Below are 21348 nucleotides of genomic sequence, written 5' to 3' on the forward strand. Positions count from 1 at the left end.
GACAAAGGAGGGGCTGGGAGCAGCTGGCTCAGGTTTTCAGTGGCTTGTTGAGAGGCTGAGCCAGCTATGCTTGGTGGATCCCGATTTGAAAAGTTGAGATCTTTCCTGAGCCTGGACTGGCTGAAAACGTGCCACAGGAGTGCAGATAGAACTGCACTCCTATGATCCATAGGAGAAGCATAGTCAGTGTGAATAGATAATTCCTCCGGCTTGGTCAGCAGGAGTAAAAAAAAAAAAAATACACAGCACCCCTGTGGTGAGGAGGAGAAATAGTGCCCCATCATTGGTGTCAGTGGGAGGAATACTGCCCCTTCATTGGGGTCAGAGGGTGGAATAGTGAACCATCATTGGCGTCAGATGGAGGAATAGTGACCCATTGTTGGTGTCAGTGGGAGGATTAGTGTCCCAAGGGCTGGAAAAAGCCAAGCAAAGGGCCACACTTTTTGGAAACCACTGATCTACACTGATGAGAAATGCCCCAGGCCCTGATGATTCCTCCCTTTTTACAACATTACTTCTACTATCCCTGTCTCCACAGTTATCTCCCAACATTTCTATCTTAAATGAATTGCGCCTTACCATCAGACTACCTCCAGGTCCATATTACTGTTATACCTAAAGAAGATAAGGATCCAAATCAAGGCAGTAGTCCTGCCCCATCACCCTTTTTAATGTACACCTTTAAACTGTTTTCTAAAATTCTGGTTGTTAGAATCACCCTTTAGTCGTAAAGTCTTAAACACATGGATGAGGTGGCGTTTAAAGCTATGAGCAAAATCTTGAATAACGCCACTCAGCCCCTCAATGTAATTCAGTCTGCTTGATCCAGCTCCTGTCCAGTGATGTTACTTTCCACTGGTGCAGGGAAGGCTTTTGACAAGGTGGACTGGTAGTTCTTATAATCTACCCTGTCCCATTTAGGCTTTGAACAATATATGCTTTTGTGGATCAATGGCCTATACAGTAGAGCTGTACAATTAATCGTTAAATTGTGATCTTGATTCAACCCCCCTCACGATCTATATGCAGAATTTCCCGATTCATTCATGTAACAAGTGTAGAGAGTTCTCTATTCACTCAACAGGCAAAAGAAAAAAAAACATGGGCAAGTCTGCCAAGTTTATCACAACATTGTGCTGGTAGATAACTGTAAACAACTTTGTTCTTGGGTCAAAAGAATGAGCTTAGGCCTATAAATGAGGGAAGTTTAACCACTTAAAGACTAAACCTTTTTCTGACACTTGTTTCTTACAAAGTTAAAATCAGTATTTTTTGCTAGAAAATTACTTGGAACCCCCAAACAATAAAAATATATATATATATATATATATATATATATATATATATATATATATATATATATTCATAAAATGGCGGTTGTTGCAATATTTTTTGTCACACCGTATTTGCACAGCGGTCTTTCAAATGCAATTTTTAGAGAAAAAATGCACTTCAATGAATTTAAAAAAACTAAACAGTAAAGCTAGCCAAATTTTTTTGTATAATGTGAAAGAGCGTGAGAGAATCGTGTTCTTTATTCTAAGCAAAAAAATTGGGATTCTCATTTTAGCCAGAATCGTGCAGCTTTACTGTACAGTATGTCAACTTTGAGTACTTTTTAAGAAAACATTTTTAATAAGATACTGGACTGTAAGTTTTGGACTCTGTATGCTCTGTAGGACCATTTTCGCATTTTAATGCAAACATTTTTGATGCATATTTTCCTGTATATGATTTTTATATATATATATATATATATATATATATATATATATATATATATAGTGTGTGTGTGTGTGTATATGTATGTGTGTATATATATATATATATATATATATGTGTGTATGTATTTGTGTACTCTACAGAGCCTACCTGGACAGCTACATTTGATTCCACAGCCCCAGATGCCTCATCATACTCCTCTGTGACCTCTGCAGATACTGGGTCATCTGTATGGGATGGAACTACAACAAATAATTGCGAAGAAGGCTGGGCAGACTTTACAGATCTCAGTAAACAAATGAGGTATGCATTTTTCTGCTAAAATGTTTTGTATATAAAGTATATTTGTTTTCAGTGAGCAGATAATCTTCAAGCCCAACTCCAAACTTTTTTTGTTTTACAAAATGTAATTTTCTTAGGCCCCTTTCACACTGGGGCGGTGGGAGCGTCGGCGGTAAAACAGCGCTATTTTTAGCGCTGTTTTACCGTCGTTTTTGCGGCTGTATTCGGCCGCTAGCGGTGCGGTTTTAACCCCCGCTGGCGGCCGAAAAAGGGTTAAATCCGCTCGTACAGCGCGGCTATAGCCACGGCATTACCGCAGTATAGCCGCGCTGTCCCATTGATTTCAATGGGCAGGAGCGGTGAATACACCGCTCCTTCACCGCTCCAAAGAAGCGGTTGGCAGGACTTTTTTTACCGTCCTGCCAGCGCACCGCTTCAGTGTGAAAGCCCTCGGGCTTTCACACTGAACAAACAGCGGAGGCTGTTTAGGGGCAGTTTGCAGGCGGTATTTTTAGCGCAATACCGCCTGCAAACCGCCCCAGTGTGAAAGGGGCCTTAGAGCTATCATGATAGCACACCAACAACCTTTTATGACCTACATCCTTAAAGTGGCAATAGTCATATTTCTTGATCCTACAGCACAAGACACAGGTAGATTCAGAGATCACTGAGTTTCAGGTGATCTGACACTGGAAAAATGGAAAGCTGTGAGGACCCCATATACCCCTTCCACTCCCAGTAATCCTCAGTTCTTTTGCTAATGTATTTTGGATGTATCCTCTCTACCAAATGTACTGGGGCTTACCAAATTTTTTCAGTCCACTTTCTTCTCTCTGTTGAGGCCAAAATGGCATCTTACGCAGCTTCCGACTCTGTGTCCCACAGCAAAAGCTTTGGGGACTGTACGCAGACCCCATCAAAGCAGACATAGGCCTGACCTGTAAATTTTCTTAAGGTACTGGATTCTGTGTTTAGGTGCCCTCCTCTGCACATACTGCAGCACGTTGTTAGGCGCAGGGTGCTATACAAGTCCAGGGCATGGGTGATCCACAGCATTATGGCCAAGGCCCCCATCCTAAGTGGGTGAATTTTGGGATGTAAGAGTTAATTCCATAGTCTCCCTTGAGTTAGATGCCCACCGGACTGTGATTATGACCCTTGGTGCTTTCTTTCCTTATTGGGGAGGGTTGCTGTGATGCTTTACCCTGCGTCAAAATTATATCCACCCAAATGAAGAACACATTTTATTTTCAGTTTAGGAGGCAGTGGTATCACCTCTTGAATGCTTTTCAGCTGCACCTGCACTGCTGTATGAAAAGCAATCTACTGTGGATCACTTTTCACAAACCAGTGCAGGTGTAAACTAGCTGTAAAGCTAGGTTTACACTATTGCATGTATGGGAAAGCATGTAAGTCACATGCGTTCATGCAGCCAAAATGCACTGCTCTTTAGCAGATGCACAGGGATGCCATTAATTCTTCATGGCACCTCATGCATCTGAACATGCAGCACATTTTTGGGCATGCCAAACTGCATGGTTTGCTGCAGCGCCGTGCACTTCCGTGCGGCTGCCCTGCAGTTGTGTTTCGGGGCCCCTCCATTTCCTGTAGGTACAGCAGCCCATTCAAATGAATGTTGCTGTGCCCACTCAAATTCGCCATGCATGAAACATGAAGACGTGAATCTAAGAGAAATCAGGAGAGCAACACAATATTATAAAAGCACCATTCGGAATATAGCTTTTTTTTCTTTTTTTTTTTTTTTTTTTTTTTTTTAGTATTATCCTTTTTCTTTACAGTTCACATACAGCGACCACAGTAGATGTACAGGTAAAATCAGAAAAACCTCAGGAAGTAAATGGTGACAGTGAATTTGATAAATCTGTTAAAGAAGGTAAGTTTTATTATTTTATATCTTATTTCTGTTTGTGTGAAGCACTTTTAGTTAACAAATTCAACTTTTCCAATATAAATCTCAAATGATAAATGTTAAAATAGAATCCAGGTTTAATCTAGTAGGCCAGTTGTTTTAAAAAAAATGCCTGAACCAAAAACAGTGGTTTTGATAGACTTGAATAGTTTTAATATGCTGAATTTTCTTTTCACTCCATCTAGAAACCATAGAGACCTCAGTTTCCCTGCATAATGTGCAAGAAAGTATAGACACCCCCCAGTGTTCTGCAGAATTGGATACATTAGTAGCATCTTCCAGTCTTGGGCCTAGTGACGAAACAACAAGCAGGGTAACTTTGAATGGAGAAGCAGATGAACATGTTATCCAGGGTGAAATGGTGATGCAAGAGAATGACAGGTAGAGTTATGCATTGTTACATGTGTCTTACCTGCTGAAAGCTTTTTTTTGAGTATATGGCTTATTTCTTTTTTTCTTTTTTTTCTTTTTTTTTTTTTGATAACTGACCTTTTATTAGTTTTTGTGATAATCCCAGGAACAATAGTAAGTCTCAAGTTTACAAGCCATACATCATACGCTGTAACATAAGAAGTGCACCGTAAAACAATTAAAAACATACATTTTAGGCATATATTTAAGACCACTAAAAGGTAGTTCAGCTTTACAAGAGAGGTTGGTATAGACGGCACAATCACTTATGTGTTGTGCAGGTTAGCTTGTCGCAGTAATGGATATTCCGCTGTAATATTCATGGCATTGATAGATAATCACCAGAGATAATTTAAGTTTTGGTAATACCAGACAACAAAAGTACAGTTGTAATGCATGCTGAGGTAAAAAAAAGCAAGAGAGCGAGTGAAAGGAAAGGGGGTTGGAAAAAAAGTGGTGGGAAAGTTATTGGGAAAAACCCCCAAAGCCTCCTTACGAATTCAGAGCTGCTCCTGCAGCAGGGGAGTAGGATCAGTATTTTGTAGATATTAGAGATTAGGCTCTTGAAGCAGGGGTCTGCTAGACTAGTTTCTTCCAACTGAGTTAGTAGGGGATCGAAGTGTAGTGTTTAGCGAGTGAGCTTATTAACAGATTTGTAAGTAGAACACTTGTTTATGGAGGTTATGGGTCTTTTGGTGATCTTGAAAGGATAGTAAAATTCTGGTTCTGACATCCTCCAAATGTCCAAAGTGAAATAGGGTCATGATGGAGACATCCATGAAGTCAGGCTGTCAGGAATGTTTGGGTTAAAGAGAATTGAGTTCACTCAGGAGGCATTTGTTGTGAGGGGGTGTTGTTTTTTCATGACCCCATACAGTATGGAGCAAAACCATGGGGCTGAGAATGGTTAGATGTGTCTATAGCAGCATCACTGCTCCATAGCATAGAGTTAGTTTGGATAGTTGTGATCCAGTTTCTCTACCTCTGTCCAAAGGTTGTAGGAGTGTAGAGGAGGCCAGGGCTCTCAACTGGGCCAACAAATAACTAGAGATGGTCAGAAAAGCTAGGCCACTCTGGTTACGAGGTACAAAGAACTGGTTTAGAAATCTTGTGGCGTCTTGCCGTTCAAAGTGAAGTTTATTAAGTCACCTTGTAGCTTTTTGAGGTGAGGGGTAGCTATGGGGAACAGTAGTGTCTCCTAAAGATAGAGTAGTTTTGGTAAGATGGTTATCTTAATGGATGCTATGCGGCCAAACAAGGAGATATAGTTGGGTTTCCTTTGGGAGAGAAGTGCTCTATGGTGCTAAAGAGGTATGTTTTCTTTGTAAAATGTGTCATAAGCGAGGGTAAGCTCTACCCCTAGATATTTAAGTGGGGAGGTTTTCCAGGTAGAGTATATGAGAAGTGTGTGGGGAATATTAAGGTGGAGAGCTTTGGTTTTTAGAATTATTAATTTTGTAACCAGAGAGTGAGCAATATACTGTAATTCAAATGCAATAAGTAGATTGGGGAGTGTGATATGCATTTGGGTTAATGCTGGGAGAATGTTCTCTGCAAAGTGGGAGATCTTAAATTCTCTGCTTCAGACCAGTAATCCATGAATGTACGGATTCTGTTTAATATGGGTCACTAAATGTTCTGTACATGGTGAAAAGAATGGGGGAAAGGATAAGCCCTGTTTCATTTGATGAAGAGTTGAGAGGTAGGATATGGTACCAAAATAATGGTCAAGAGGGAAGACTACAAGACACTTTTTTTGGGGACCAGGGACACTAATACAGTAATCAGTGCTAACAATATAAGCTGTCACTGTACTAACGACACTGGCTGGGAAGGGGATAACATCAGGGGCAATCAAAGGGTGGGTTAATGGTGTGCCTAGCCTGTGTTTTTGTACAGTGTGGGAGGTGCTTTTACTTTGCAAGAACACAGGATCCATACCTTCTCTACTGACAGGACGGCAATCTGTCTTGTTTACATAGGCAGACTGCCCTTCTGCCTTTGTACTAAAGCAGGGGTCTCCAAATTTTTTACTTCGAGGGCCGCATCATATATTTCACAGATATTTGCGGGCTGAAAAAAAAAAGTTATTTAGAAATGAATCCTTAGCCATGAAATAGAATAGAATTTTAAAGGCTGCCATCAGAGCCCGGAGCCTCGTCCACCAGGGCTAAACACTAATGCCATGTACACACGGTCGGACTTTCCGATGGGAAATGTTCGTTGTGAGCTTGTTGTCGGAAAGTCTGACCGTATGTCTGCTCCATCGAACATTTGGTGTCGGAATTCCTGCCCACAAATGTTTGAGAGCAGGTTCTCAAATTTTCCGCCAACTTCACTTTGTTGTCAGAAAGTCCGAGTGTGTGTACATATGTCCGTCGCACAAAAGTTCACGCAATCAAGCAGAAGGAGCCGCACTGGCTATTGAACTTCTTTTTTCTCGGCTCGTCATACGTCTTGTACGTCACCGCGTTCTCACGTACGGAATTTTGGTCCAACATTTGTGTTGACCGTGTGTATGAAAAACAAGTTTGAGCCAACATCCTTTGGAAAAAAAATCCACAGCTTTGTTGGTGGAATGTCCGATCGTGTGTACGCGGCATTAGAATTTCCCCATATAGTACATTTGTGTCCTCATCAGAGACTCCCTGCCCATTTCTGTCCCCAGCAGAGTCTCTCCATACATCTGTGTCCCCATCAGAGTCTCCTTACACAATTGTGTCCTCCTCAGACTCTGCCTGCACATTTGTGTCCCCCTTTACAGCCACCCCCACACATTTGTGTCCTCATCAGAGACCCTGCCACACGCTATCCTCAAAGCCACCTCCCCACACCCATTAAATGCCCATTTGCGTCCCCATCAGAGCCCCCACATTTGTGTCCACATTAGTCCCCCCCCAACACACACACACACTTATGTCCCAATCAGAGTCTCCCCTGCACTTTTACCCCCCCCACACTTTTATTCCCATCAGAGCGCCCCCCCCACATTTGTGTCTACACCAGAGACTCTCTGAACAACTGTGTCCCAATCATCCCCCCTGAATATGTGTCCCCATCAGAGCCCCCCCCCCACACTTGTGCCCCCATCAGAGACCTCCTGAACATTTGTGTCCCCATCATAACCCCCCCCCCCTTAATATGTGCCCCCATCCTTGTGTCCCCTACCAGAGCCCCCCTCCCACATTTGTGTCCCCACCTTAGACTCCTTGAACAACCGTGTCTCCATCATAATCCCCTCTGAATATGTGTCCCCATCAGAGTCCCCCCTCCCACTTGTGCCCCCATCAGAGCCCCACCCTGCACAATTGTGTCCCTCTCAGAACCCCCCTTCACATTTGTGTCCTCCATTACAGCCCCCTCCCTCCACACTTTTGTCCCCCATCAGAGTGCCCCCCCCTTCTCTTGCATCCCCACCAGAGCACATTTCTTTCTCCCTGCACCTTCCTATATTTCCCCTGTAGTTCTGTGTACATTACCACTGTGGTGGTACTCTGTAGGGCTGGCGGCTGTAGTGCAGATCCACTGCACTTCCTGGCTCCCGCCCGACTGTTACACAGGCACGCTGTATGTGACATGACAGCATTAAGGTCACTGAATTTAACTGCGGGCGGGCGGCGGGAGGTGCAGCCGGTCTGCACTGAACGAATCTGAACTTTGTCGGGTTTCTCGAGTTGCAGGACTTGCGCTGCACAGCCCTCACTGCCTTTCAATATGCAGAGCAAGCCCTGCAACTCGAGCAGAGACCGTCCCTGCAATGAGTCTAATGACTCAGATGAAACGTCCTAGCGGGCCGTACTTTGGAGACCCCTGTACTAAAGGATCGGTGGGTGCCGGCGGACATTGAGTCCGTGGTATCCGCTGATCAGCTCCCACTGTGTATAATTACAGTGGGAGCAAGCTGCCGGCATCACGCATTCACGTGACGCTGGCAGCTTACATATACGTATGTATGTACCGTATGTACTCGAGTATAAGCCGAGGCTTTTACCACAAAAAACTGGGAAAACGTATTGACTCGAGTATAAGCCTAGGGTGAGAAATGCGCAGCTACTGTAAATGGAAAAGAGGGTCAACAATGCCCATTTGCAGCCATAGGTCCCCTGAACTTCAAACTCTGTAGTTAAGGGTTCTTAGATGCCCCCTAGCTGCAGCCAAAATTTGGGGTCTCTAGACCCAAAGGGTCCAAAATGACATTGCAGTTGATGGACACAGTTGACCTACTTTGGGGCCCCGCATCTTGGGGCCACTTGGTGCTAGGAACCCCATCTTGGGGTTCCTAACACCAAGTGGCCCCAAGATACGGGGCCCCAAAGTCGGTTCGGAAAATGTCATTCTCTGCTGCAGAAAAATGCTTGACATTTTCTGAACCGACTTTGGGGCCCCGTATTTTGGGGCCACTTGGTGCTAGAAATCCCAGCTTTGGATATGTTGTAGTGCTAGTTCCACTGGGTTTGCACATTAAATTTGGAGTTTCTAGCACCAAGTAGTCCTGAGATACGGGGCCCCAAAGTCGGTTCAGAAAATGTCATTCTCTGCTGCAGAAAAGTGATTGACTCGAGTATAAGCTGAGGGGGTCATTTTCAGCACAAAAAAAAATGTGCTGAAAAACTCAAACTCAGCTTATACTCGAGAGTGTGTGTGTGTGTATGTATGTGTGTGTGTATATATATATATATATATATATATATATATATATATATGTGTATGTGTGATCATCGGCTGCCCTGTAGCAGTAAAACTGCTATTGGACGGTCATGAAGTGGTTAAATAACTTGACCATGTGTGGCAAGAGTATGGGAAGGAAAGTTTTTATGGGGCTTTGTTTGTGGAGAATGTTTTTGAGCATGGTAGTAACTTCATCAATATGTGAGTTGATCAAGTGTAATTCTGAGGCAGAAATCATGGACATACAGCTGTCTGAGGTATTGGTGCGTTTTCTGTCGAAGGTCAGGAGTTGGGGGAGTTATGGGGGATATCTGGATTATTGTAGAGGTTAGCAAAGAACTTGTGAAAGATTTGAAGTATTCGGGATGGTTGGGAGTGGAGAGTACCTTTTTTTTTTTTTTTAATAATCCTTCGCCTAGTGTGGAGTGTTACTACTGACTAAGGATGAGGTCAGGCGTGTTTGCAACCGCACGTGCAGAGCCTGCCAGGAAGTCGGCACTGCGGATCGCTTATCACAAGCAGTGAGACGTTTTCCTGATCCACGGCTGCAGAGATTGGGAAATGTCTCACTGCCTGTGATTAGCGCTGTGCAGTGCCGACTTCCTGGCGGACTCTGCACGTGTGGCTGCGAACACGCCTGAGCTCATCCTTACTACTGACTTTCTCTCCCTCGCCAGATGATTTGAGGTGTCATGTCATATGCTGGTGTTGGTCCACTGTGTTTTATCAAGTCCAAAGTCAGCGCAGCCCTTTACCAGGAAATTCTAGAGCACTTCATGCTCTGCTGACCAGCTTTATGGAGCTGATTTTCCAGCAACCTGCCCACAATGCCAAAAGTACCAATGGCTGGTTTAATGATCATGGTATCACTGTGCTTGATTGGCCAGCAAACTCACCTGATCTAAACCCCATAGAGAATCTTTGGGGTATTCTCAAGAGGAAGATGAGAGACAGCAGACCCAACAATGCAGATGAGCTGAAAGCCGCTATCAAAGTAACCTGGGCTTCCATAACACCTCAGCAGTGGCACAGGCTGATCGCCTCCACGCCACATTGATGCAGTAATTCATGCAAAGTATTAGTGCATGACTAAGTATTGCGTGCATACTATACAGTACATGGACATACTTTTTAGTAAGCCAACATTTCTGTATTAAAAATCCTTTTTTTTTAGTTGTCTATATTAGTAATCACATTTTCTGAGATACTGAATTTTGGGTTTTCACTAGCTGTAAGCCAAAATTAAAAAGAAATGCTTGAAATATATCACTCTGTGTGTAACACATCTAAATAAAATGAGTTTCACTTTTTGAATTGAATTACTGAAATAAATTAACTTTTTGATGATATTCTATTTTTATGAGATGCACCTATATGTTCAAAGCTAAAGCGGTGTTTATATAACTTGGTTAGAAAAGCTGGTTGGAGTTGGGGGGAGCACAAGTTGTAGCGGTAAGGTCATCCTCTTTCCATGTGCCCAAGGTGTCGACTTTAAGAGTTCTTTAATTGAAAAGTAGATCCTGTCAGAGGGAATTGCTACGACTACTTTTCTTTATAGTACATCACAGTACAAAGAGCATCTTAATATTCCTTCCGAATAAGATTTTGCTGCCACCTTCAGGTGATTGGACACTGAGGAACGGAACTCTGTGCAATGATATATTGCCTGGTGATCCAATAGGGGGCTATACAGGTCCAGGGCAGTGACAGCCTGTGTGGCAGTCAAGTCCCTAAAGTCCCTTAATGGCAGAGTAGACTATGCGGGCTGAACGTTGGACCCCAAGGGGATCCTGCAGCAAGAATGGTGAATGCCCTGAAGTGGCTCCTGGGGTGACCCCCTAGCGCCTCTGCCCCCTGCATTACCTTAGGACTACAAAGTCCATTCTGTGCACGTGCAGTACAGCTGGTGAAGTCAAGAGCTGGGGCGGTGCACACTAGCAGTATCCATCTTGGATCCTCAGTGCAGTGCACTGTCCAGTGCAGTGCAGACTCTTTAAGGGCCCAACATGGTTTTTGAAAAAGCAGCAGTACTGGAGCTGTGTGGGACTACAGGTCACAGAGGTCAGAATGTGGTGGATTTCAGGTCACAAGAGGCTTCCTGGGCTTACATGTGGATGTCTGTTAGTGGAATTACAGGTCGCAGCAGACTACAAGTCCCGTAGTACTACTGGTCACAGTGAGGGCAAAGGGAACATTTTTATACAAATTCTCCTGGGGTAACCAGTGCACTGATGCTTATTGGGGTACAGTGCCTTCTCGGGTGACTCTGACCTCTGTCCCCAGCAAGGGTCCCTATATACAGTTGTGCTCAAAAGTTTGCATACCCTTGGAAATGGGTAATATGCAGTGTGTGCCATTTTTAAAGAAAACATGAGGGAGCAGGCAAAACACATTTATTTTATTTCCTATGGGATTCATATTCAACTGTGTAGGTCATAACGGAATGGCACAAACACGACAACAAGTAAACAAATTAAATAATCCCTGTTCAAAAATCTGTATACCCTTCTTAACACTGTGTTTTGCCTCCTTTAGCATCAATGATAGCGTGCAGTCTTTTGCAATAGTTGTCTACGAGGCCCTGAATTCTTGCAGGTGGTATAGCTGCCCATTAGTCTTGGAAAAATGCCTCCAGATTATGCAAAGTCTTTGGCCATTCTGCATGAACAGTAAGTTTGAGATCTCCCCAGAGTGGCTCGATGATATTAAGGTAAGGAGACTCTGATGGCCACACCAGAACCTCTACCTTTTTCTGCTGTAACCTCCGGAGGGTTAACGTGGCCTTATGCTTAGGGTCATTGTCGTACCGGGAAGTCCAAGAGCGTCTCATGCACAGCTTTCGTGCAGAAGAATGTAAATGGTCTGCCAGTATTTTCTGATTGCATGTTGCATTCATTTTGCCATCAATTTTCACAAGATTCCCCATGCCTTGAGAGGTCACAAACCCCCAAAATATCAGTGAGCCACCACCATGCTTCACAGTGGGGATAGTATTCTTGTCGCTATAGCCCTTGTTGACCCCTCTCCAAACATATTGCTTATGGTTGTGACCATAAAGCTCTATTTTGGTCTTGTCATTACAGTATGCTGGAAGCTGTGAGGCATATTGTAACCAGGTTTTTTAGTGGCATTGGTGCAGTAAAGGCTTCTTTCTGGCAACTCAACCATGTAGCTCATTTTTGTTCAAGTATCGTCGTATTGTGCTCCTTGAAACAACCACACCATCTATACAGACACTAATTGCAATTTAAAAAGCCACACATGTGGGAAATTAACCTTTAATTGCAATTTTAACCTGTGTGTGTGTCACCTTGCGTGTCAGTACTAAGGCCCAACATTCCAGGGTATGTAAACCTTTTGATCAGGGCCATTTGGGCGATTTCTGTTATGATTTAACCACTTCCGGACCAGGATTTGGCAGGATTTGGATCATGGAGGTCAACACAGCAGCCTCAATCCTTCCCTGTAGATCCTAATTTTAAGGATTTGTACACAGACTGGGCTCACCCTGACAAGGTTTTAGTTCCGCCCAAAAAAGTTCACTCAACATTAACCCAAGAAGAGTGAGTTCACTGAAAAATGGTTTATGCCTTCTGTAGATCCAGCAGATTCCCATCTCAAACTTTGCCTACCCAGTGGATGATGTTTCGGTGAGGATGCATGAGACAAACGAGTGGTGACTTTATTAATTCCTCACTGGCATATGGGGGGGGGGGGGGGGGAGAGAAAGAGAGCAGCTTCACAACCAGGCGTTGTGGCTATAAGAGTCTGCCAAGCCTCCTGGTTTGGGCTCATTGCACGATGAGAGGGGGATCTTTCTAGTAGAAACCAATTTGAGCAGAAACCTAAAGAATTTACTTTGTGTTAACTTCTCAGAATCTTTGAAGGACTCTGTATAACAAATTTATATTCTAGGACTCTTTTTCAGTACATATGCACAGGGCCTTGTGGCTAAAGTGTTGGTCAGTTGAATTACCCTGCAAGAGACATGTGGAACATTAACCTTTTCAAGGAGAAGGTTTGTTTGGTCCTGCCCTGGATTATTGAATCCAGAAGATAATTGTGGGTAAGCCTACTCTGTTACTACTTAAATGAAGGGTAAGCCTATGGTTGAAAACCTGCCACTCCTACTACTTCAAAGAGCATTCCTTTTGCCAATTTCAGGCCTTTGGGCTCCAATCCCAAAAACCAGTTCCATAAGAAACCATGAACTCCAAATCCTGCTTGGCTGGGGAACAAATCCTGTTCACACTAAAAGGATGCCCTAACTCATTCGCGTGTGGGTTCAGTTGCAGAGGTTTGGCAGGAGGTGATTGTGGACTAAAACATCTGCAAAACAGTGACTCACAGCTACAAGCTGGAATTTCAGAGCTTTCCCCTCCACACTTTAAGCTTTAAAATGTTTTATTTGAATCCACCAAAAAAAATTTGCTCTTTCACAAGCTGCTGTTCGATGATCTATTTCAAGGAGTGACCATTTAAATCAATGGCTTCCCTATGCGTGTCACAGGAAAAACGAGACACAAAACGTTCACTCCCACTATGCTAGATGTAAATGGGGCCTGAAAGTGAAATCAGTGCGTTAACAAGAACAATGAGGCTCTATTCACACCTGTGTGTTTCCTTGCATTTCAGAAATGCGCTGCACCAAAAATTGCAGTAAAAAATGCACCAAGCTCCGCTCTAAAAACAAAAAGTTCTGAAGCTTCTTTGGGGCGATTGCTGCGTGTAGGGCAGCACATTCAGGTGGATGGGCTGCCCTATGTGTGATGAGTGAAAATGCTCCAAAAAGCCCCCACCCCCCCCCCCCCCCCCCCACCCCTCGCTAAAATTAAAAAAAAAAACAAAACGCTTGTGGGAATGCGAGTTCCCGCTATGCAGAGATGTGAATGGGGCTTGGCAGCTGAGTGTTTCTGTCCCCTCCCTCCTATGTACTTTTATAAAGATGGCCATATGCAATCTGATTGTGTGTTTAGTGAGAAGGGTGATCACTGCTTGCATTTCATTTAAAAAAAACGTGCAGCTGGGAATGGGAGGGTGGATGATGTAGTAGGGTGTGTGCGCTGAGGTCAGCTGATAAACTTCTTCCTGTTTCATGACCTACAGTCTATAAGGATGTAAGACAGAAGCAATTGATACTTTTGGAATCATGGATGGAGGACAGTAAGGTGCTTGTCTGTAGATTTTATGGAAAGCTTTGATATTTTTGAAAAAAAAAAAGTACATGAATGCTATATTGGTGCATAGGGGGGCTGGAATTTAGGAAAAAAAAAAAGGTTAATTGGCCTTTAAAAGCAAACCTCTTCCCTGTCTTATCATGGTAAGTCTCCTGAGCAAAAATGATATAAGCTGCAGACCACCCAAACTCAGAGGGCCGGGTGTCTTAGTATTGGCGTTAGACCTTTCACATTAAGAGAGAGAGTCTTAATCATGGTGGATGCAGCATGGAACAGGGGCTATACTTGGTTTTCTGTAGATTGTTGAGGATCTGAAGTGTTGGATGAAATATGCCAAATGACGGTGTGGTTCTATTGTCAGCAGGGTCAAGGGTGAGGAGTATGGGTCAAGTGCCAGGGGAAGACCACCAGGAAGGAGACTGAGGGCATGAGAAATGGATTTGAAGAATAAACGTACAACCATTTTCTCAAAGTAACCTGCCAGAAGAGGCAGGGTACAGATTCTTAATATTCTGAGGGGGGACAGGGAGTGTAACAGTATCACCTGTTAGGACAGGATAAAGAGTGGCAATTGAGGAGCCCTGTGGAGGTGGAAGTTGAAACTTTCTAGGTGTTGAGGTCCCATCAGACCTGCCTGAAAAAATGTATTTTTAACCACTTAACCTCTGGAAGATTTTACCCCCTTCATGACCAAGGAATTTTTTGCTAATCAGCACTGTGCTTCTATAGCTGGCAATTGCTTGGTCATGCAACATTGTACGCAAATCAAATTTAATACATTTTTTTCACACACAGAACTTTTTTTTTGGTGGTATGTAATCACCGCTAGGTTTTTTATATTTTGCTATATAAACGAAAAAATACTGTTTTTTTTTTTTTTTTTTTTTTTTTTTTTTTAAACACCCACGTTTTCTTTGCTTGCATAATGTAATAACATAAACTTTAAATCTTTCTTCATAAATTTAAGCCAAAATGTAGCCTGCTTTAGTAAAAATAACACAAATCGCCACTATGGTATGTACAGTTGTGCTCATAAGTTTACATACACTGGAAGAATTTGATTTCTTGGCCATTTTTCAGAGAATATGAATAACACAAAAACATTTCTTTCACTCATGGTTAGTATTTGGCTGAAGCCAATTATTATGAATCAACTGTGTTTACTCTTTTTAAATTATAATCACAACAGAAACTACCCAAATGACCCTGATCAAAAGTTTACATGCCCTGGTGATTTTGGCCTGATAACATGCACACAAGTTGACACAAAGGGGTTTGAGTGGCTATTAAAGGTAACCATCCTCACCTGCGATCTGTTTGCTTGTAATTGGTGTGTGTATAAAAGGTCAATGAGTTCCTGGACTCCTGATAGACCCTTGGATCTTTCAACCAGTGCTGCACTGACATTTCTGGATTCTGAGTCATGGGGAAAGCAAAAGAATTGCCAAAGGATCTGCGGGAAAAGGTAGTTGAACTGTATAAAACAGGAAAAGGATATAAAAAGATATCCAAGGAATTGAGAATGCCAATCAGCAGTGTTCAAACTCTAATCAAGAAGTGGAAAATGAGGGGTTCTGTTAAAACCAAACCACGGTCAGGTAGACCAACTGAAATTTCAGCCACCACTGCCAGGAAAATTGTTCGGGATGCAAAGGAAACCCACAAACAACTTCAGGTGAAATACAGGACTCTGAAAATGTGGTGTGGCTGTTTCAAGATGCACAATAAGGAGGCACTTGAAGAAATATGGGCTGCATGGTCCAGTCGCCAGAAGAAAGCCATTACTACGCAAATGCCACAAAGTATCCCCCTTACAATACGCCAAACAGCACAGAGACAAGCCTCAATCCTTCTGGCACAAAGTCATTTGGAGTGACGAGACCAAAATTGAGCTTTTTGGCTACAACCATAAAGATTACATTTGGAAAGGAGTCAACAAGGCCTATGATGAAAGGTACACCATTCCTACTGTGAAACACGAAGGTGGATCGCTAATGTTTTGGGGATGTGTGAGCTACAAAGGCACAGGAAATTTGGTCAAAATTGATGGCAAGATGAATGCAGTGTTTGCATTCACCAGCCAGGAAGCTGCGCATAGGACGTACTTGGACATTCCAACATGACAATGATCCAAAACACAAGTCCAAGTCGACCTGTCATTGGTTACAGATGATTAAAATGAAGTTTCTGGAGTGTCCATCTCAGTCTCCTGACCTCAATATCATTGAGCCACTCTGGGGAGATCTCAAACGTGCAGTTCATGCAAGACAGCCCAAGAATTTACAGGAACTGGAGGCTTTTTGCCAAGAGGAATGGGCAGCTTTACCATCTGATAAGATAAAGAGCCTCATCCACAAAAGACTTCCAGCTGTCATTGATGTTAAAGGGGGCAATACACAGTATTAAGAACTGGGGTGTAATGTAAACTTTTGATCAGGGTAATTTGGGTAGTTTCTGTTGTGATGATGATTTTAAAAAATAAACACAGTTGATTGATAATAAATGGCTTCGGCCAAACACTAACGACCAGTAAAAAAAAAAGTTTTTGCATTATTCATAATCTCTGAAAAATGGCCAAGAAATCATAAATTCTGCCAGGGTATGTAAACTTATGAGCACAATTGTGTATATATACAGTATCTCACAAAACTGAGTACACCCCTCACATTTTTGTTAATATTTTATTATATCTTTTCGTGTGACAACACTGAAGAAATTACACTTTGCTACAGTGTAAAGTAATGAGTGTACAGCTTGTATAACAGTGTAAATTTGCTGACCCCTCAAAATAACTCAACACACTGCCATTAATTTCTAAACCGCTGGCAACAAAAGTGAAGTACATCCCTAAGTGAAAATGTCCAAATTGGGCCCAATTAGCCATTTTCTCTCCCTGGTGTCATGTGACTCATTAGTGTTACAAGGACTCAGGTGTGAATGGGGAGCAGGTGTGTTAAATTTGGTGTTATCGCTCTCTCTCTTACTGGTCACTGGAAGTTCAACATGACACCTCATGGCAAAGAACTCTGAGTATCTGAAAGAAAAGAATTGTTGCTCTACATAAAGATGGCCTTGGCCTTTAAGAAGACTGCTAAAACCTTGAAACGGAGCTGCAGCACGGTGGCCAAGACCATACAGCTGTTTAACAGGACAGGTTTCACTCAGAACAGGTCTCACCATGGTCGACCAAAAAAGTTGAGTACACGTGCTCAGCATCATAACCAGAGGTCATCTTTGGGAAATAGACGTTTGAGTGCTGCCAGCATTGCTGCAGAGGTTGAAGGGGTGGGTGGTCAGCCTGTCAGTGCTCAGACCATACGCCTCACACTGCATCAAATTAGTCTGCATGGCTGTCATCCCAGAAGGAAGCCTCAAGAAAGCCCGCAAACAGGTTGCTGAAAACAAGCAGACTAAGGACATGAATTACTGGAACCATGTCCTGTGGTCTGATGAGACCAAGATAAACTTATTTGGTTCAGATGGTGTCAAGCGTGTGTGGTGGCAACCAGGTGAGGAGTACAAAGTCAAGTGTGTCTTGCCTACAGTCAAGCTTGGTGGTTGTGTGTCATGGTCTGGGGCTGTATGAGTGCTGCCAAGCACTGGGGAGCTACAGTTCATTGAGGGAACCATGAATGCCAACAAGTACTGTGACATACGGAAGCAGAGCATGATCCCCTCCCTTTGGTGACTGTGCCACAGGGCAGTATACCAACATAACCTCAAACGCACCTCCAAGATGACCACTGCCTTGCTAAAGGAGCTGAGGGTAAGGCTACTTTCACACTGAGGCACTGTACAGGTGCTATAGCGCTAAAAAAGCGCCTGCAAAGCACTTGTAAAGCGCCTTTCCTGTCACTCCAGTGTAAAAAGCCCAAGTGCTTTCACACTGGAGCGGTGCGCTGGCAGGACGCTTAAAGTCCTGCAAGCTGCATCTTTGAGGCGCTATAGGAGCAGTGTATACACCGCTCCTAAAGCACCCCTGCCCATTGAAATCAATGGGCAGCGCCACCGAAGCTCTGGCTTTGCGGGGGCTTTTAACCTTTTTTTGGCCGCTAGCGGGGGTTAATAGCGCCCTGCTAACGGCCATAAAGCGCCTCTAAAACAACCGTAAAGTGCCTCAGTGTGAAAGTGCCCTAAAGGTGATGGACTGGCCAAGCATGTCTCCTGACCTAAACCCTATTGAGCATCTGTGGGGCACCCTCAAACGAAAGGTGGAGGAGCGCAAGGTCTCTAACATCCACCAGCTCTGTGATGTCGTCATGGAGGAGTGGAAGAAGTCTCCTGTGAAGCTCTAGTGAACTCCATGCCCAAGAGGTTAAGGCAGTGCTGGAAAATAATGGTGGCCACACAAAATATTGATTGACGCTGTGGGCCCAATTTGGACATTTTCACTTAGGGATGTACTCACTTTTGTTGCCAGCGGTTTAGACATTAATGGCTGTGTGTTGAGTTATTTTGAGGGGACAGCAAATTTACAGCAAGTTAAACAAGCTGTACATTCACTAGTTTACATTGTAGCAGTGTGTCATTTCTTCAGTGTTGTCACATGAAAAGATATTATAAAATATTTACAAAAATGTGAGGGGTGTACTCACTTTTGTGAGATACACTGTATGTGTGTATATATATATATATATATATATATATATATATATATATATATATATATATATATATATGTAGCTTAACACTTAATGACACTCCCACAGTATGCAATACACAATAATGTACCTTTTATCATTAACTGGGTATCCGTAGCTTCACCTGCAGAAGGATTAACAACACATTTACACATTGAAATTAACCAGAATGTAATTTTACTGAGACTGGTATGAACAGCAAATACAATAACGGCACTGCCACACAAACGTAATGTGACAATATGCTGAACTTTCTCAACTTATATCCTCAACTTATAAGGATATAAAGATTTCTTGGATAATCCCCTGCAGGTGCGTCTCCAAGTGGGACTAGTGCTCAGAGTGAACAATGCCTTTACACTGAGTACCTTCCCACTTTCAGCACGCTGTACCAACACAATAATGCAAAGTTATACACACAGAAAAGTACAATTGCTAATGAGCTCCTCCCGCTTTATGATGCAGTCCTTTGTCACTGTGATTGAACACAAGGCCTACAATGCAAGATGTGTTATTTGATCTTCTGCTAGCAATTATACTGCAGTGATTGTAATCCAAGGAGTTTAACAAGCAAAGCAATAGTGTAGAATAATAATTGAAACTGTTCTTGCTGTATAACACACTTGTAGCTGCCTCCAGTACCGTTGTCTGTGAACCACCCAGTATCCGTTCTCAGCGAAGTATAGGCTTGAGGCCTCCTTAAACTCAGTCTGCTTAAATGAGACCCCTATGCGGAACTACAGGCCTCAGCAAACACTGTGGTAAGAGTCTAAGCGTGTAAAGTGCATTAAAGAACTGTGGGCGTCTGCCCTCTCACCACACCAGGCCCGGGATGAATGGATGCCTCAGTTCCGCTGGTCTCAGTCCTGTCGTCAGTCAGCTCTGCCCCGCTCTGCAAGATGACCGGGACCTTCAAATGGCTCTGTCAGGTGTCTCTGGGTCCTTCCCGATCCGGTTGCACTGTTTCTCCAGCACACAGGTGTAAGGCAGAGTCGCTGGTTGTTCCGCTCCACAGGATGTAGGCCACGGCTCTCTGGACCACCCCCTCACAGGCAGGCCACGCGTCCAGAAGAGAGAGAAAATGGCCGCGCAGAGCCTTTTATATCCTACCCAGCATGCAGTTCAGCCACTCGGTGTTCATGGGTAGGTGGATCCTTTCCCAAGGTAAACATTAAGTCACTTCCTGTGTGGTCTTATGTGAAAGATTAACAAGTATTCCTGAGTATACCAGTAGAGGGAGCCAAATACTAATTTATAACATTGTCACCGTTTAGCATTATATAGCATTACAAGGCAAAAATACCAGCGCTATATATATATATATATATATATATATATATATATATATATATATATATATATTTATATTAAAATTTGAAAATCGATCAGTCTTGATGTACTGACGGCTTATTTAATTTCTTTAGGCTTTAAAATGCCAGGGCAGTACAGATGCCCCCAAAATGACCTCTTTTTGGAAAGTAGACTGCCCAAGGTGTTTAGTAAGAGGCATGGCGAGTTTTTTGAAGTTCTAATTTTTTGTCACAATTTTTTGGAAATTGAAAAAATTAAATAAAATGTGTAAATTCTGTCACTTTTCTTGTGTCGTTATATGACTGGTGTGGTAGTAATTAGGGATACTGACTGGTGACAGTAGGTAAATTAATCATTTCTTTCTTCAATTTTTTTAAACAACTTTTTTTTTTTTCTTTTTCGTTTTGTTTTACGCTTATAAGCAGTAGTTTTAACTGTCATGGCTTTCATTCATGACAGCTTACTTACTTTTTTAGTGCTGTGATTGGCTACCACTAATAACGTGCTACAGGGCACCATGTGATAGCTGTGGGTCAATCACAGCATCACAATAGCAAACAAGCTGTTCTGAATGGAAGCCATTCATAACAGTTTTGCTTACATTGTAATCCTGTGATCGCTATAATTGGTCATAGCAATCACATACCCCAGCCGCTCACAGTGATCTGCTGTGTCTACTGCTACACTCCCCAGGGGGCTTGCCAGTGCTTAGTGATGTACAGGTACGCTGAGCCTGTAGCTGCTGCCCACTAGCCGTAAATCTACGGTTAGTGAGCGGCGAGTGGATAAACAACTTTTCTATAAATTAATTAGAAGATAAAAAAGTAAATCAGAAAACTTAACATTTGTAATCAATTATGGATATATTTTTTAACCAAAAGGTTTAGATGAACAATGGATATCATTTAACAAAAAGGTTTTCATAACGACTGCGTATTGGTCTCCTATTTCTTAATGATGCGGGCCCTTCCCTACAAGGTGCCCTTCAGATCTTAAACTCTTTCTCCTTTGTTTCTGGCCTGAAGGTCAATTGGACCAAATCTCTTCTGTTTCCTATCAATCCTGACATCGGAGCAACTTCCCCTTCTAACTTACAACTACAGTGGGTTGACCACTTTAAATCTCTTGGGGCAATAATTTTCTCCTGGGTCTCAGATTTTCCGGCTCTTAATCTCTCCCCAGTACTGCAAGATGTTAAAGTCCGGCT

At 43.0% G+C, this 21348-nt stretch overlaps 1 protein-coding gene across 4 annotated transcripts in view; it reads left to right on the forward strand.

Moving 5' to 3' along the window:
- Positions 1 to 21348, forward strand: part of PPP6R1 (protein phosphatase 6 regulatory subunit 1) — a 319943-nt gene that overhangs the window by 276221 nt on the left and 22374 nt on the right. For all 4 annotated transcript variants that reach the window (XM_073602816.1, XM_073602818.1, XM_073602817.1 and 1 more), the window contains 3 exons: positions 1866 to 2025; positions 3804 to 3898; positions 4120 to 4315. In XM_073602816.1, coding sequence (XP_073458917.1) covers positions 1866 to 2025; positions 3804 to 3898; positions 4120 to 4315 — 451 coding nt within the window. The remainder of the gene's footprint in view (positions 1 to 1865; positions 2026 to 3803; positions 3899 to 4119; positions 4316 to 21348) is intronic.

The sequence above is a fragment of the Aquarana catesbeiana genome, linkage group LG10, assembly GCF_042186555.1.
Source record: "Aquarana catesbeiana isolate 2022-GZ linkage group LG10, ASM4218655v1, whole genome shotgun sequence".
Classification (NCBI taxonomy): Eukaryota; Metazoa; Chordata; class Amphibia; order Anura; family Ranidae; genus Aquarana; species Aquarana catesbeiana.